This window comes from Physella acuta, unplaced genomic scaffold, assembly GCF_028476545.2.
Source record: "Physella acuta isolate Inbredline_101_S28 unplaced genomic scaffold, ASM2847654v3 ptg000208l, whole genome shotgun sequence".
Classification (NCBI taxonomy): Eukaryota; Metazoa; Mollusca; class Gastropoda; family Physidae; genus Physella; species Physella acuta.
In genome coordinates this window covers 196,213-213,390 of record NW_026731727.1, presented here as the reverse complement: position 1 = coordinate 213,390, position 17,178 = coordinate 196,213, and the positions used below count along the sequence as shown (strand labels likewise).

The 17,178-nt window shown below is 35.6% G+C and overlaps 1 protein-coding gene across 1 annotated transcript; it reads left to right on the top strand.

Moving 5' to 3' along the window:
* The first annotated feature begins 123 nt into the window (after window positions 1-123).
* On the top strand, window positions 124-15,553 carry LOC131937380 (isocitrate dehydrogenase [NADP] cytoplasmic). Its single transcript, XM_059294765.1, has 12 exons — window positions 124-310; window positions 3,796-3,835; window positions 5,182-5,288; window positions 6,197-6,283; window positions 6,498-6,658; window positions 7,061-7,207; window positions 7,578-7,645; window positions 8,144-8,212; window positions 8,456-8,607; window positions 10,723-10,863; window positions 11,706-11,868; window positions 14,636-15,553. The coding sequence occupies exons 1-12, from the start codon at window positions 295-297 to the stop codon at window positions 14,718-14,720; spliced, it is 1,236 nt and encodes a 411-aa protein (XP_059150748.1). The 5' UTR covers window positions 124-294; the 3' UTR covers window positions 14,721-15,553.
* The last annotated feature ends 1,625 nt before the right edge of the window (window positions 15,554-17,178 follow it).

The window sequence follows — 17,178 nt, the reverse complement described above, 5'->3', positions numbered from 1 at the left end:
TATACACTATACAACGTTTGCACAATTGGTTGTTAAATTTAAAATTGAAATAAATAAGAGTTCTGTTTTCTTTGGTTTTTTTCGGTAATATCTTGTTAATTAGGAATGCCTAAAAATAGTTAGATCTAGAGGTTAAAAGGCCCAGTTCAAAGGTTGATATAAAACTGGTGACTGAGACTGAAGGCCTACAAACTAGCCTACATACTAGGACATAGTCCATAGTACTTACAAGTCTACCGATATTCCTAGATTAACTGGAACGAATCTTCAAGAAGCACTAACACTTGTTACAAAATGGAAAAGATAAAGGGTGCGTATTAAATAATGTCGCCAAATAGTCTAAAAACTTAGTAGATTAGGCCTACTGATTAAATTAAAACTTAAGTCATTATTGACTTTATTGTAGATTCTACCTAGTCTAGTGGGTAAAATCACGATATAGCGTCGGTTATTATTCCGGAACTGTACAGCAGTTAAAAACAGTAAAACCATGGCGTAGTCTGTCGAGCCGTTCCGGAAACCACCGGAAATACTGTAAACCATCATTTATTTGCCGCCATATTATTTTTAATACATAATGTTTAAAAATGTGCAAGGATTGATTTTAGTTGCATTTTAAATACTGTTTTGATAATTATTTTGTATTTCTAATTATTTTAAGTGTATGTGCTAATTATTGCTGCTACTAAACATTATTCTAGTTTTAACTTTAGTTAATCTAATCGTCTTATTTACTAACAGAACTAGAGCTGCAAATCTTCTGCAGGTTTTTTTCTGTTTCTTAAAAAAAAAAACATTAATTACTACACTCGACTTTATTAATAATATTTAGATTTACTAATTGTTGCTAATTTTTTGTCAGTTAAACATTAAATTAAGTTAAAACAATAATTTAATGCACTTGACTCTATTTTTATTTCACCGGTCAAATAAACTATGGTTTACAGTAACGAATGTTACCGAAACTCAACGAACATTACCCAATAATTTCCGACGCTATATCGTGATTTTACCGTCTAGTGTACCTACCCGATTCTAGATCTAGCAGTCAGTCAGGGTCAGGGGTTAATTAATATAATAATTATTAATAAATGAATACATTTTTTAAAAAGTTAAATTTTTTTCTGGTTCTGACCTACATTCTTCTAGATCTAGATCTAGACTAGATTATCTAGTAAAAGTAGTATTTAGAAGATTAGAAAATAGGTCCAGAGGCGTAGCGAGGAAGGGCGGGGGGGGGGGGGTGCGGATCGCACCGGGTGACACCATTTAGGGGGGTGACACCAAGGCAAAAAAAATAGTAATATATATAGAGAAAAATGTGAGGGGGGGGGGTGTGCAAATTGAAAATTGAAAGTTTGTCCCCGGGAAGAGTCGCTATGCTTCTGGGGGGTGACACCATTAAGTGCCGCACCGGGTGACACCCGACCTCGCTACGCCACTGAATAGGTCTAGAGTAGAAAGTTAGAGTAAGAGAGATCTGAATCTATACTCTATAAGTATATAGTATATATATAAGTATAGGCATAGGGCATAGGCCTATTATATTAGTATTATTAATTTTATTTAGTTTATTTAGTATATTATTTATTAGAATTAGATCTGGATCTTCTACTAGTGTAGTAGGAGGTCTAGTCTTGTACTAGAGTCTAGTTCTAGTGTAGTAAAAAAAAGTAGTAGTAGTAAGTAGTTACTAAGTTTAGTAAGTAGACAGACTAGAATTACATCTAGTGATCTAGACTAAATCTTAATCTACTTATTAATGTCATCCCTACTATTATGTTAAGTTAATAAGACCTAGATAAGCTAGGCTGCTATTTCCATCACGATGCACCATCAAAACAGCCTGGGACAAATTGGCCCCGATAATATGACCCTGTCAAATCGACCCCCGACAAAATGACCCTGTCAAAATAGCCCTGTCAAAAGGGCCCTGATTTATTGGCTTCCGTCATTGACTTGCGACATGTAGGCTCCTGACAAATAGACTTCCGACGTATTGGCTCCCGACAAATAGGCCCACAACCTATTGGCTTCCGACAAAATGACTCCCGACAAGTTGGCTCTAGACAAATGAATCGTATGGCCACTATTGGCGTAAAAGTAACCATTTTGTCCTACCTCCACTACCACTATAACCTTTTTTAATGCCTGAATGAAATTGTTTTTCATTAACCAACATCAATTCACAAACAATCACATGTTCAATGGGGCAAGTGAAGTAAAGCTCACCTGTTTCTGTGACCTCCGTATATGAAGAGATAGTGTGGTCAGCACTATGCCCAGCCATCTTAACTTTCCCTTACGTGAGTTAGGTACCCATCAGAGCTGGTGGACTCGGGGACATTGTACTGACTTGAACCCAGATTTGAAATTTGAGACTTTCAGGTTAGCAGTCTAATGCCACGCAATCCCCCGTTTTATTGTTTTATGTATATTTAGTTGAAGGATAATTGGGAAGGGGGGATATAGGGTGTGGAATATACAACACACCATCCACCAGAAAAAAGAGTGGAGAGGGGGTTGACAAAATCAAATAATACCAGGATCATCATCATACAGAGTTTAGTAGAGAGCTGTAAAAGAAACCTCTAGTTACCACAGAGGATTAAAACTGAACTAGTGACATTACTGTTACGCTTTTAAACCGTAAACATTTTTTCCAATCATAATGTAAAGGATATGACAGGCTTTATGTTGTATAGAAGTGTTTTTATTTTTCTGTTTTGGGTAGGACATAAGGGGTCGGCGCAGTCGAGTCTTTAAAGCTCATAGCTGCTAACCAAAAAGTCTCGAGTTCGAACCCTCGGGCAGATGAGGCTCGTTAGCTGGGGACAAGCCACTCTTCTAGGAGAGACAACTCCAAAATCAAACAACGGCTGCCTCGTAGTTTGTTCTTGGTTGGACAAAGGCTATGGAAGCAAATCCAAAAAGAAAAGCAGGCTGAAATTGGAGTCAATGGCCTCAATGAGTCAATGGCGCTGAACCAGTTGACATGTATACTTAATTAAGTAGGAGGCGTGGTCGAGCCGGCAAAGCTCATGGTTGTTAAATTCGAAAAAGTCTCGAGTTCAAACACTCTGGCAGATAAGGCTCGATCCCTTCCAACCCTAAAAATTAAGAACAAAAAAGAAGAAAGGAAGGACATATATTGTGTCTCACAGGATTTACCTTTTTTTTTTTGTTTAAAGAGACTCATTAAAAATTACATTTGTTTACCTTTTATTACCAATTACAATTTTTCATTGGCTTTGTTGTTGAATGGCAAGTATGCTAAACCTCTGTTCCTTTGTAATGCTTGGCTCATATTTTTCTGTTGTTGACATGAATTTTTCTTTTTGTTCAAAATAGCTTGGTATGAAGGCAAATTATACATATTTTCTTTTATAACTTACTGCAATAATTAGTATTTAAAGAGTAATTTTTACTTTATTCTCTGCTCCAATATACCAAGGGAGTTTGACAAACTAAAATAAAAATTATGTAACAGACACCAAGCACCAATTGTTATTACCAGATAAATATTATTGAAGTATTTGTAAACAAACTAAAACTAACTAAACTTAGTCTTTTTCGGAGTATCCCGTTACCACAGAGATAGTAAAAATAGAACAGGTCAAGTAACACCCTAGCCTAACAACAATAAAATACACTTTGAAATATTGGTTGATCCAGTTGATGGGTATTTTACTAGTTTTGCTAAGACTTCAATCAACTACTGCATCTAGAACTGGTCTGTTCTTGTCTCTTACCAGAAATTTTTCTGTGTACTAAAAATTGTTTTTTTTATTCCAGGAGGACCAGTAGTGGAGATGCAGGGAGATGAAATGACACGGTAAATTATATTTCAGGTCATTTTGTGTGGTCTTTTCTTTTCTAGGCCTACTGGTGTTTGGTCATAAGTAGGAGCTGGACCCAAATAAAAAAAATATACAAAACTGGTTAACCTCTTCTTTGGCAAACTCCTACATTTTAAATTTAATCTGTTCCCCCTAAGCTAAACTGGTTTCACCCAGATGTGTAGCTGTCCATGAACTAGATCTTTTACCTGTGTTGTGACCTAGATAATGTCTGATATGAAAATACATCACAGATGTTTGAAAGGGAAGAAAACTTGTATATTGATTTCAAGTCTATTTTATCTGAGCACATTATACTTGAGTATCTCAAGTTTGTGTTTAATGGCCTGCACATTTTACTTGAAAATCTCAAGTTTGTGTTTAATGGCCTGCACATTTTACTTGAGTATCTCAAGTTAGTGTTTAATGGCCTGCACATTTTTCTTAAGATCTTATGTTTAAACAGTCTATCTAATCTCTAGCCACTTGTGACAAGAGCTAGTGCCATGTCCCTACATTTTAACTCAAGTTTCTAAAACTCATTTGAGGTGTATATTTTTAAATGGACCTGATTTATAGACTATAAAATGTGAAATATTTGAACATGTCTGTGTGTGGATTATTGGAGGGTCCCCATTGTATCTGGGTCACCTGAAAAAATATGATGTATCATTTGACCTTGGCTGACCCTCACTGTTGAAACAAGTTAACTGGATTATCTACCTTTCTCTTCACTCCTGATGCATTGTTCCATTATCATTTGGGTCAGCTGTCAAAACATGTTTTTACAGACAGCCTTATCAACAATAACAGAGCCCAATGTCATTTTACTATTTGTGTTGTGCTACTTTAATTTAATAAAAGCCTAAAAATTTGATGAAGTAATTTAAAGACACTTTCTTTTAAGACGTGAAGAATGTCAACACTTCCCCCAGCACTTCTAAATAACATTGGCCTGTTATTGTTGATGAGATGTAGGTTCCAGGTCAGCTTCTTAAAAGAAAGTGTCTTTAAATTACCTCATCAAATTTTTAGGTTTTTAGTAGATTTCTACTTTTAAAAATAAAGTAACAAAAATATTTACAATATTAAAAGTAAGCCCATGAACAACAGTTATCTGCCTTCTGTATATTATCTCCTCTTTTTTATGTGCGTAGTAGACTGAACTAGGCTAAAAACATGTATACCAGGTCATTCCCCTTAGTCTTGTTTTTTTTTCAACAAATCAAACTTAACTGAATACCCTATTTTCACATTTCATTTGGGATGTCATAACATATACAATATCATATTTTTTAGCATCATTTGGGATGTCATAACATATACAATATCATATTTTTAGCATCATTTGGGATGTCATTAAGGAGAAACTTATTCTTCCATTTGTTGACCTGGAGTTGCACTCATATGACCTTGGCATTGAGAACCGTGATGCCACAAATGATCAAGGTAGGTAGATGTTAGTCTGGTGCAAGAGAGAAATATTTTATCCTAACTTTACCACACGCATATTATTAGGTAACCAGAATTCTAATGACTCAATCTAGAATTTTAATTACCCAATCATAAGGTAACCAGAATTCTAATTACCCAATCATAAGGTAACCAGAATTTTAATTACCCAATCATACGGTAACCAGAATTCTAATTGCCCCATCATAAGGTAACCAGAATTCTAATTGCCCCATCATAAGGTAACAAGAATTCTAATTGCCCCATCATAAGGTAACCAGAATTCTAATTGCCCCATCATAAGGTAACCAGAATTCTAATTACTCAATCATAAGGTAGCCAGAATTCTAATTGCCCCATCATAAGGTAACCAGAATTCTAATTGCCCCATCATAAGGTAACCAGAATTCTAATTACCCAATCATAAGGTAACCAGAATTTTAATTACCCAATCATACGGTAACCAGAATTCTAATTGCCCCATCATAAGGTAACCAGAATTCTAATTGCCCCATCATAAGGTAACAAGAATTCTAATTGCCCCATCATAAGGTAACCAGAATTCTAATTGCCCCATCATAAGGTAACCAGAATTCTAATTACTCAATCATAAGGTAGCCAGAATTCTAATTGCCCCATCATAAGGTAACCAGAATTCTAATTGCCCCATCATAAGGTAACCAGAATTCTAATTGCCCCATCATAAGGTAACCAGAATTCTAATTGCCCCATCATAAGGTAACCAGAATTCTAATTACTCAATCATAAGGTAGCCAGAATTCTAATTGCCCCATCATAAGGTAACCAGAATTCTAATTGCCCCATCATAAAGTAGCCAGAATTCTAATTGCCCAATTTAAAGGTAACCAGAATTCTAATTTTTTAATTGCCCACAAATATTTCAGTGACAGTTGATGCTGCTGAGGCAATAAAACAGTACAATGTAGGGATCAAGTGTGCGACCATTACTCCTGATGAAAAGAGAGTTGAAGGTTGGATTTTAACTTGTTTTAATTGAAATCTAAAGAAAAAAGATAACTTTAAAGTATGCAACTTTTTGCTGCCACCTATTCTCTCTTCCCCCCCCCCCCCCCCCCACCCCAAAATTGTTGTAACATTACGATCAGTAACTGTGGTGTTCTAAATGTAAAATGTATTTCAAATTTCCCTCAACTCAGCATTGTGTAAATATCACCATCATTACAGAGTTTAAACTGAAACAGATGTGGAAGTCTCCAAATGGAACAATACGTAATATCCTGGGGGGTACCGTATTCCGTGAGGCTATTATCTGCAAGAACATTCCTCGATTAGTTCCAGGCTGGACCAAAAGTATTATCATTGGTCGTCATGCCTACGGGGATCAGGTAAATATCAGGTTAAAATAATGTACAGCAGCACAGTAGTGTAAAATCCACCAAAACCTCCAGTAGATCCTGACTCTAACCCTAAGCCACACATATCAGTAGATCCTGACTAGTTTATTCTCCAGTGAGAAGAATTGTATGCCACACATATCAGTAGATCCTGACCCTAAGCTACACATATCAGTAGATCCTTACTAGTTTTATCTCCAATGAGAAGAATTGTATGCCACACATATCAGTAGATCCTGACTCTAACCCTAAGCCACACATATCAGTAGATCCGGACTAGTTTATTCTCCAGTGAGAAGAGTTGTGTGCCAATTATTTGCAAGTGATGCCATCCAATCAAAATGTTTCAAGCCTTGACCAACAGTTAACATAGACCTTTGAAAATCTCACCAGTATCGTGCCACAGACTTTGTTGTGCCTGGTCCAGGGGAGGTCACTATGAAGTTCACCCCCAGCAGTGGAGGAGCACCAGTAGAATACACTGTTTTTGACTTCAAGGAGTCAGGGGGTGTGGCCATGGGCATGTACAACACTGACAAGGTAAATGAGAAATTTGAATAAACAGCTGTTTGTCTTGTTGTGGATCTGATCTTTGAATAAACAGCTGTTTGTCTTGTTGTGGATCTGATCTTTGAATAAACAGCTGTTTGAGAGCTCATGTTCTACATTAATTGTCTACAAAAGTTTTTATTGTTAAGGGTGGATCAAGTTAAAAAATTCAGTATAAAAGTGAGTATAAATTAAAAAAGTTAAACTAAGGTCTTAACTGTATTTTATGCACCTTAGCATCTGTCATGTGTATCTGACAGCATTTGCTGTGTATATTTTATGTGTAACTTGTCTGACAGCATTTGCTATGTATATTTTATCCACCCAAGTGTGACAGCAACATTTTGTCCTTATCTAACAGAGCATTACAGACTTCGCTCACAGCTCTTTTCAGTTTGCCTTACAGAAAGGTTGGCCACTCTATCTTAGGTAGGTAAATCTGACACACTGTCTTTATAAAGGTTGGCCACTCTATCTTAGGTAGGTAAATCATTATTGACACACTGTCTTTATGTACATACTTTTAGCTAAACAAGGATGTGACATTTTTGGTTTTTCTGCTTAGCTGCAGTTTTCATACGCTGGTTTCAATTTCTTTGAATTTTTCCAATTTTCAAAAATTTCTGCAGACTTTTGCAAATTTTCTTAAACGAAATTTTTAAAATTTGGAAAAACCTGTTTTCCAGACTTTTAGTCAGAATTTTCCGCTGAATTTTCCGTTAAATATTTTCTTATAATTCAGGAAACAAAATCTCAAATGTGCTACCTAAATGTATATTGCCTAATTTATTTACTGGTATTTAAACTTGCCCTCTGTTTTTTCTGACCATTTTCATCCTATTGACAATTTCTCTGTGCTTTCCATTTTTTTTTTTTGCAACTTTAAAATGTTTTCTTATTTTAATGATGCATTTTTTATTTATACAGTACAAAAAATACTATTTTGAAACGCTATGATGGAAGATTCAAGGATATATTCCAAGATATATATGAAAGGTCAGAATTAGATACTTTAAACTTAAAATAATTCTTATTTTTAAAATACATTTTTTTTTTTTTTATGGTTATTAAAACAGAACCAGTAATCTGCAAATGATAGTTTAATAATGAAACTCTGAAATAATTATGCCAATAGTTTGTTTTATTAATTGGTTCAAGATTCACATAGGATGCTGGTCTCCCAGATGCTAAGATCAAATGAATGATTTGAGTTATTTCCAAGACTATTTATTTATCTAGAGAGTACAAAAAGCAGTTTGAAGAAAAAGGCATTTGGTATGAACATCGGTTGATTGACGACATGGTAGCCTACTGCATGAAATCTGAAGGTGGCTTTGTGTGGGCCTGTAAGAATTATGATGGTGATGTCCAGTCTGATTCTGTAGCTCAAGGTTAGCTCCCTCTTATTGATTTACTTTTTGGATTTTTTAAGGGCATGGGCGGGTGATGAGTACCAACTTCCTTATTTCCGAGTCTAAAGATGTAATACTTGGCTAATAGTTATAACTCAAAGAGTTAAGCATAAAAATATTTTTTTTAATTTTTTAAATCTTCCGTTGCCATGGTGACGGCGGCCATATTGGATTTTATTGACGATTTTTAAATGGAAATAACTCAAAAATGGTTTGTTCAAATTTCATGAAAACTTAATATAGTCTGCAGACACATGTGTTTAAGACTTCTGATAGATTACATTTTCAAAAAAGAAAATAGTTTTTTTTTTACTTTTTTTTAAAAAACATTACTGTAAAAATTTCATTATTTCGTCCAATTTTTTCACTATTTCAACAACAAAATTTTTTTTTTTACAAAAATTCCAAAAGTGTTCTATCAGTTTTCTTTGAACATATATAAAGAGTAACTGGAGCAAATTTAGTTCAGTTCTGATAATTATTAACAAAGTTATTTCAACAATTGTACAAAAAAACATCAAACTGAGAAAAACGCAAAAAACTAACAAAAAGTTGCAAAAAATGAACATTTATCGCTGTATGTCACTAAAATCGACCACATTTATAGCCTGAAGTATGGTGCTGCTGAATATATTCCTTCTGAGCTTGTTCGGCTGTTAGTTTTCTTTTTTTCTGGCGCTGTTTGTTTTACCCAGAGTTGTAGTAAAGCTGTTGTCATGGCGTCTTTTTTCGCGTCTTCACTGGGTCCTCGACTATGGTTTCCTTCTTTTGACAGCAATGCCATAGCATGCCTGGGCCCAAAATTGAATTATGCTATCACAGAAACAGCAGTATATTTTGCATGGTCTCATGTCTAAAGCCAATTATGATAAGACGTCTTTGTTTATTGTGAAAGGCCTTGTTCTGGATTCTTTTGCAGTTGTATACTTACGGTTTATAACATTTTTATTACTGCCACACCATGCTTGAAGCAAACCCTTTACACTGTTTTCATCAATAGTAGCCACTACATCACAGTGTGCGAGGAGATGTATTGATAACATCAAGAAGCAAATCACAGTCGACAATAATTCTGCATGGCTGTGGTTTACAATTAGTACTACTAGTACTAGATGTAACAGTGCTTTCTTCTGTCTGTAAAAACTGTGTCTTACATTGCCGCAGTTTCTTAGTAAATGTGCATATTACATCTGCACCAGTGCTTGTCTGAATAGTGCTAGATTTAGTAGAGGTAGCTGCAATCAGTTGCATTCGGACGAGCCCTAGCTTTAGTAAATTAGTTAGATGTGTGTATCTATTTTTAGCGAGTATTTTGTTCTACGCATTATCGAAAGAGAAACAAATTAAATCGTCTCACTGCTTATGATAATTCACACAAACTAATCTAAACTGTTAATAGTATATTTAATTGAAATAATTATATGTTAAAATAATGTAAGTATTTTACAGAAGCTTAGAGAAACAAAACTAGATCAAACTTAGCAACGCGCTGAAACTAAGGGAATGTTTACTCCCGAAGCGAAACGACCAATCGCTAACTAGCTTCCGCCGTCGTATGCCAATGAAAAAATTGAGGTCAAAAATTTGCATACCGGAAAAACCCGACTGAGTAAAATAAACAACTTTATGACGTAGAAAAATAATCACATTAAAATATGTATTTTGATTGGTCATTTAATTTTAGAACAAATAAAGAAAGGAGGTCACGGCCTTTCCATTGATATGAAACACATTAGGTTTCCGCGAAGCCTAATAGTACTTTTCTAGGTCGAAAAATTGCTATTTTTACCAAAAAATTAAACAAAAGACCATGTACACACTACATTGAACCCGGTTTTTCATAATTAAATACTGTTTTTAAGGTCATAACAATGTCATTTTTAGATTCAACGATGGTTATTCTGTATAGATCAAGTAAAAGTGGGAAATCGATGATTTAGTGGATTTATGACGAAAAGTACACCCGCCCATGCCCTTAAATGACTTTGAAAAGTATTTTATGCTTAGGCTTGTTTTTTTTTGGCATTAGTTTGGGTTTAGACTGTAAATGTCCCCCCTCCCACATTCTTGTTAAAGATAACTCTTGCTGCTCAGGTTTTGGATCTCTGGGTATGATGACCAGTGTACTGATCTGCCCAGATGGGAAAACAGTGGAAGCCGAGGCCGCACACGGCACAGTCACCCGCCATTACAGGTTCTACCAGCAAGGCAAAGAGACATCCACCAACTCTATTGGTAGCTCATTTTGTATTCACCTTCAATAATTGAAACAGTGAAAAAGTAATGTATCCACTAGTAGGATATGATTAATTTAAATTTAAGATAATGTATCCACTAGTAGGATATGATTTATTTAAATTTAATTGTCCTTTTCAAATATTCATCTAGCAGCAGGGTAGGATCTTACCATCTGTACCCTTTGCTAGCTTCCATTTGATGCTGAGTTGATAGTCTTACCATCTGTACCCATTACTAGCTTGTTGACACTGTCTTACCATCTGTACCCATTGCTAGCTTGAGACTGTCTTACCATCTGTACCCATTGCTAGCTTGAGACTGTCTTACCATCTGTACCCATTGCTAGCTTGAGACTGTCTTACCATCTGTACCCATTGCTAGCTTGACACTGTCTTACCATCTGTACCCATTGCTAGCTTGAGACTGTCTTACCATCTGTACCCATTGCTAACTTGAGACTGTCTTACCATCTGTACCCATTGCTAGCTTGAGACTGTCTTACCATCTGTACCCATTACTAGCTTGTTGACACTGTCTTACCATCTGTACCCATTGCTAGCTTGACACTGTCTTACCATCTGTACCCATTGCTAGCTTGAGACTGTCTTACCATCTGTACCCATTGCTTGCTTGAGACTGTCTTACCATCTGTACCCATTGCTAGCTTGACACTGTCTTACCACCTGTACCCATTGCTAGCTTGACACTGTCTTACCATCTGTACCCATTGCTAGCTTGACACTGTCTTACCATCTGTACCCATTGCTTGCTTGAGACTGTCTTACCATCTGTACCCATTGCTAGCTTGAGACTGTCTTACCATCTGTACCCATTGCTAGCTTCCATATTTGCCTGGACGCGAGGCCTGGCCCACAGAGCCAAGCTAGATGACAACACTGACCTGTCCAAGTTTGCTGAGACCCTGGAGGCTGTGTGTGTGGAGACCATTGAGTCGGGGGTCATGACCAAAGATCTGGCTATCTGCATCAAGGGCATGAATGAGTAAGGCTTTTATCTGTCCCAGCCAGGTTTCAATAGAGCAATAGATTAGGAAGTAAAGCGGCTCTGTTTGCCAATAGTTTTACAATAGAGCAGTAGATTAGGAAGTAAAGCGGCTCTGTTTGCCAATAGTTTTACAATAGAGCAATAGATTAGGAAGTAAAGTGGGTGTGTTTACCAATAGTTTTAAATCAGATCACTATGTTATGTTGTGTTTATCAACAAAGGGAAAGTATTCCTTGTAGCATCTATTCCACCTTCATACAAACATCTAACGAGTGTTAAGATTATAGTAGTTGTGTAGTCACTACTTAATCAGCATATAACCAGTGAGGGGTAAACTTTAATCAGCATATAATGAGTGAGAGGTAAACTTTAATCAGCATATAATGAGTGAGGGGTAAACTTTAATCAGCATATAATGAGTGAGGGGTAAACTTTAATCAGCATATAATGAGTGAGAGGTAAACTTTAATCAGCATATGATGAGTGAGGGGTAAACTTTAATCAGCATATAATCAGTGAGGGGTAAACTTTAATCAGCATATAATGAGTGAGGGGTAAACTTTAATCAGCATATAATGAGTGAGGGGTAAACTTTAATCAGCATATAATGAGTGAGGGGTAAACTTTAATCAGCATATAATGAGTGAGGGGTAAACTTTAATCAGCATATAATGAGTGAGGGGTAAACTTTAATCAGCATATAATGAGTGAGAGGTAAACTTTAATCAGCATATAATGAGTGAGGGGTAAACTTTAATCAGCATATAATGAGTGAGGGGTAAACTTTAATCAGCATATAATGAGTGAGGGGTAAACTTTAATCAGCATATGAGTGAGGGGTAAACTTTAATCAGCATATAATGAGTGAGGGGTAAACTTTAATCAGCATATAATGAGTGAGGGGTAAACTTTAATCAGCATATAATGAGTGAGGGGTAAACTTTAATCAGCATATAATGAGTGAGGGGTAAACTTTAATCAGCATATAATGAGTGAGGGGTAAACGTTAATCAGCATATAATGAGTGAGGGGTAAACGTTAATCAGCATATAATGAGTGAGAGGTAAACGTTAATCAGCATATAATGAGTGAGGGGTAAACTTTAATCAGCATATAATGAGTGAGGGGTAAACTTTAATCAGCATATAATGAGTGAGGGGTAAACTTTAATCAGCATATAATGAGTGAGGGGTAAACTTTAATCAGCATATAATGAGTGAGGGGTAAACTTTAATCAGCATATAATGAGTGAGGGGTAAACTTTAATCAGCATATAATGAGTGAGGGGTAAACTTTAATCAGCATATAATGAGTGAGGGGTAAACTTTAATCAGCATATAATGAGTGAGGGGTAAACTTTAATCAGCATATGAGTGAGGGGTAAACTTTAATCAGCATATAATGAGTGAGGGGTAAACTTTAATCAGCATATGAGTGAGGGGTAAACTTTAATCAGCATATAATGAGTGAGGGGTAAACTTTAATCAGCATATAATGAGTGAGGGGTAAACTTTAATCAGCATATAATGAGTGAGGGGTAAACTTTAATCAGCATATAATGAGTGAGGGGTAAACTTTAATCAGCATATAATGAGTGAGGGGTAAACGTTAATCAGCATATAATGAGTGAGGGGTAAACGTTAATCAGCATATAATGAGTGAGGGGTAAACGTTAATCAGCATATAATGAGTGAGAGGTAAACTTTAATCAGCATATAATGAGTGAGGGGTAAACTTTAATCAGCATATAATGAGTGAGGGGTAAACTTTAATCAGCATATAATGAGTGAGGGGTAAACTTTAATCAGCATATAATGAGTGAGGGGTAAACTTTAATCAGCATATAATGAGTGAGGGGTAAACTTTAATCAGCATATAATGAGTGAGGGGTAAACTTTAATCAGCATATAATGAGTGAGGGGTAAACTTTAATCAGCATATAATGAGTGAGGGGTAAACTTTAATCAGCATATAATGAGTGAGGGGTAAACTTTAATCAGCATATAATGAGTGAGGGGTAAACTTTAATCAGCATATAATGAGTGAGTGGTAAACTTTAATCAGCATATGAGTGAGGGGTAAACTTTAATCAGCATATAATGAGTGAGGGGTAAACTTTAATCAGCATATAATGAGTGAGGGGTAAACTTTAATCAGCATATAATGAGTGAGGGGTAAACTTTAATCAGCATATAATGAGTGAGGGGTAAACTTTAATCAGCATATAATGAGTGAGGGGTAAACTTTAATCAGCATATAATGAGTGAGGGGTAAACTTTAATCAGCATATAATGAGTGAGGGGTAAACTTTAATCAGCATATAATGAGTGAGGGGTAAACTTTAATCAGCATATAATGAGTGAGGGGTAAACTTTAATCAGCATATAATGAGTGAGGGGTAAACTTTAATCAGCATATAATGAGTGAGGGGTAAACTTTAATCAGCATATAATGAGTGAGGGGTAAACTTTAATCAGCATATAATGAGTGAGTGGTAAACTTTAATCAGCATATGAGTGAGGGGTAAACTTTAATCAGCATATAATGAGTGAGGGGTAAACTTTAATCAGCATATAATGAGTGAGGGGTAAACTTTAATCAGCATATAATGAGTGAGGGGTAAACTTTAATCAGCATATAATGAGTGAGGGGTAAACGTTAATCAGCATATAATGAGTGACAGGTAAACTTTAATCAGCATATAATGAGTGAGGGGTAAACTTTAATCAGCATATAATGAGTGAGAGGTAAACTTGTATTCCAGTGTGACCCGCACAGATTATCAGGACACGTTTGAGTTTCTTGATACTGTGGCAGAAAATCTGAAGAAGAAGCTCCAGGCTAGTTGACTACAGCAGGTGGCGGATTCTTCAAGCTCCAGAAGCAGTAAATTATAGCCAGATTTGTCCAATTAGCAGTTTAATTATTTTTGTAAGCCTTAATTAACTTAATAAGATTATATTATGATTTTAACAAATGATTGTTTCAAATTGAAATCTCTATAATTAAGTCTAATTGACTTGTGCACTGTGCCATCGTTAGAATATTCTCATGGAAATGGCAGCACCACTGTTAAGAATGTTTTACTCATACACTGTAATCAATTTTTTAAAAACTTATTCTAAAACTTTACTGCTCTCAGCATTGTTGATACACTTAAATTATTTAATTATTTATTTATTTTTTTGGTACTTAAAAGAACAATGGGGAAGTTTTTTTAAAATTTCAAATGTTTGCATTTTATTGAGCTTATGTTTAAACTTGTGATGTGTGATCATATGTGATGTTTTTGAGAACATCTTGGTGTCACTTTTGTGAATATTACCGGTGTGTGATTTTAAAAAAAAAATGGCATTTAAAAAAATTATTTTATAACAATCGTGCCTTCTATTTTTATCCTTCAGATAAATGCATTTACATTTTTAATTGCCAAGTTCAAACTAGAAGCCATCTATAAGCCGGTGAAATTTTATAATCTGTTTGGGCTTTAATTTATCAGGTTTTTTTACTAGTAGTGTGATCTTAATAGTTTTCACACCAATGGAACCAAAGATTTTAAACTGCTTTTATTTTGTGTTATCAATTTTGTATTTGAGCAAGGTCTCATGTGTACCTATGTTGCTCAGTATATGTTAGTGGAATGTTTTTTCTGGTTTCTTCTAATAAATTCACTGAATTAACAGTTTGTGTTGCTCACTTTGCTAACTCCTCTGTTTATTTAAACAGAGATCTAAGAAATACAGCAGGAGTGATCTACCCTACACTCTCTCAAATATACTTCTATGGGGGATGGCAACTCAGGATATAAATATTATTTTTTTAATCATACCTTAAAGTAAATGGAATTTAGACAGAAGGCAGAGATTTAGATCTTTTACTTAGTTTTGGGCTTTTGAAAAAACAAAAGTACAATGAGTTCCACATCTGTTTACTGAAAAGTTGATGCAGAACTACAAATTTGATATAATATATCAACCAAACTGTAACTAAGTTATCGTGTTCACAGACAAACTTGCAAAACTGTTTTTCCAACTCGTTGAGATTTGTGAAAATCTTGATTTAGATTTTGCAGTATTACAATACTTCCACTATATCTTGTATACAAGAAAGTAAAAAAAGTTCGCCAGATTAAGAGGGATCATTTTTATTCTTTTCCAGGTAATATAAAAACAGACTACATACGAACTGGTAAACACTTTGATCACTTCCTGTTGCATAAATAACACAATATTAAAATCTTTAAGCAAGGATCAAGAGATTCCCATATAAATGAAGCCCAATCAGTCATGGTGTCACAAAAACCTCAGCGGAATTTATGACAGTTATGGTAAATGAGAAGCCCATAGCACAACCCCCCCCCCCCCCCCCAAACCTGTGGATGGTTTTCCAGCATGGTTAACACTGACTAGTATATTGCTCTGGTGTCAATGAGGCATGGTAGATTTCACACATCTTAAACATTTTATTTAGAAAATTACAATTTCTCACATGAAGGTTCTAAGTTTTCTAGACTCCCAAAATTGTTCAAGACATTACAAAAATGCAGGTCATGTCAAATGGGTAAAAAAATGATACCACCCTGTACTGATCCCCTGGGGATATTTACATTGTGTACAGTTGATGGTGTATATATAGAACTGCTCACCCTTCGGCAATTTTAGATTTTATAAATTATGCATTGAAAATACTTTCTAAAGTCTTAACACTTGCAAATACAAAAATATTATGCATCTTACAAAACAAAATGGGCAATCTGCTAAACAAAAAACAGTGTGCCAATGTCTTTATATAAAAATAATTCTCATATCTTGATAACTAATCAATATGATTTTAATAAGTCAAGTTAGAAAAAAAGTTAGGGACACAGGCTCATACACTATAACAAGTACGTTTTGGCAGGAGAAAATCTATTCACGAAATGATATTTTAGTCCATGTCACCATTAGATTCACCTTATGTTCACTCAGTCTGTGACCAATGCCCACAATGTCCAGTGTGGTGACCAATGCCCACAATGTCCAGTGTGGTGACCAATGCCCACAATGTCCAGTGTGGTGACCAATGCCCACAATGTCCAGTGTGGTGACCAATGCCCACAATGTCCAGTGTGGTGACCAATGCCCACAATGTCCAGTGTGGTGACCAATGCCCACAATGTCCAGTGTGGTGACCAATGCCCACAATGTCCAGTGTGGTGACCAATGCCCACAATGTCCAGTGTGGTGACCAATGCCCACAATGTCCAGTGTGGTGACCAATGCCCACAATGTCCAGTGGGGTGACCAATGCCCACAATGTCCAGAGCTA

Bases quoted from the DNA above. Each gene is read 5' to 3' on its own strand.
- LOC131937380 (XM_059294765.1), top strand. The intron at 6,659-7,060 runs GTAAATATCAGG...AAATCTCACCAG, and splicing joins GTCATGCCTACGGGGATCAG to TATCGTGCCACAGACTTTGT. The intron at 7,208-7,577 runs GTAAATGAGAAA...CTTATCTAACAG, and splicing joins GCATGTACAACACTGACAAG to AGCATTACAGACTTCGCTCA.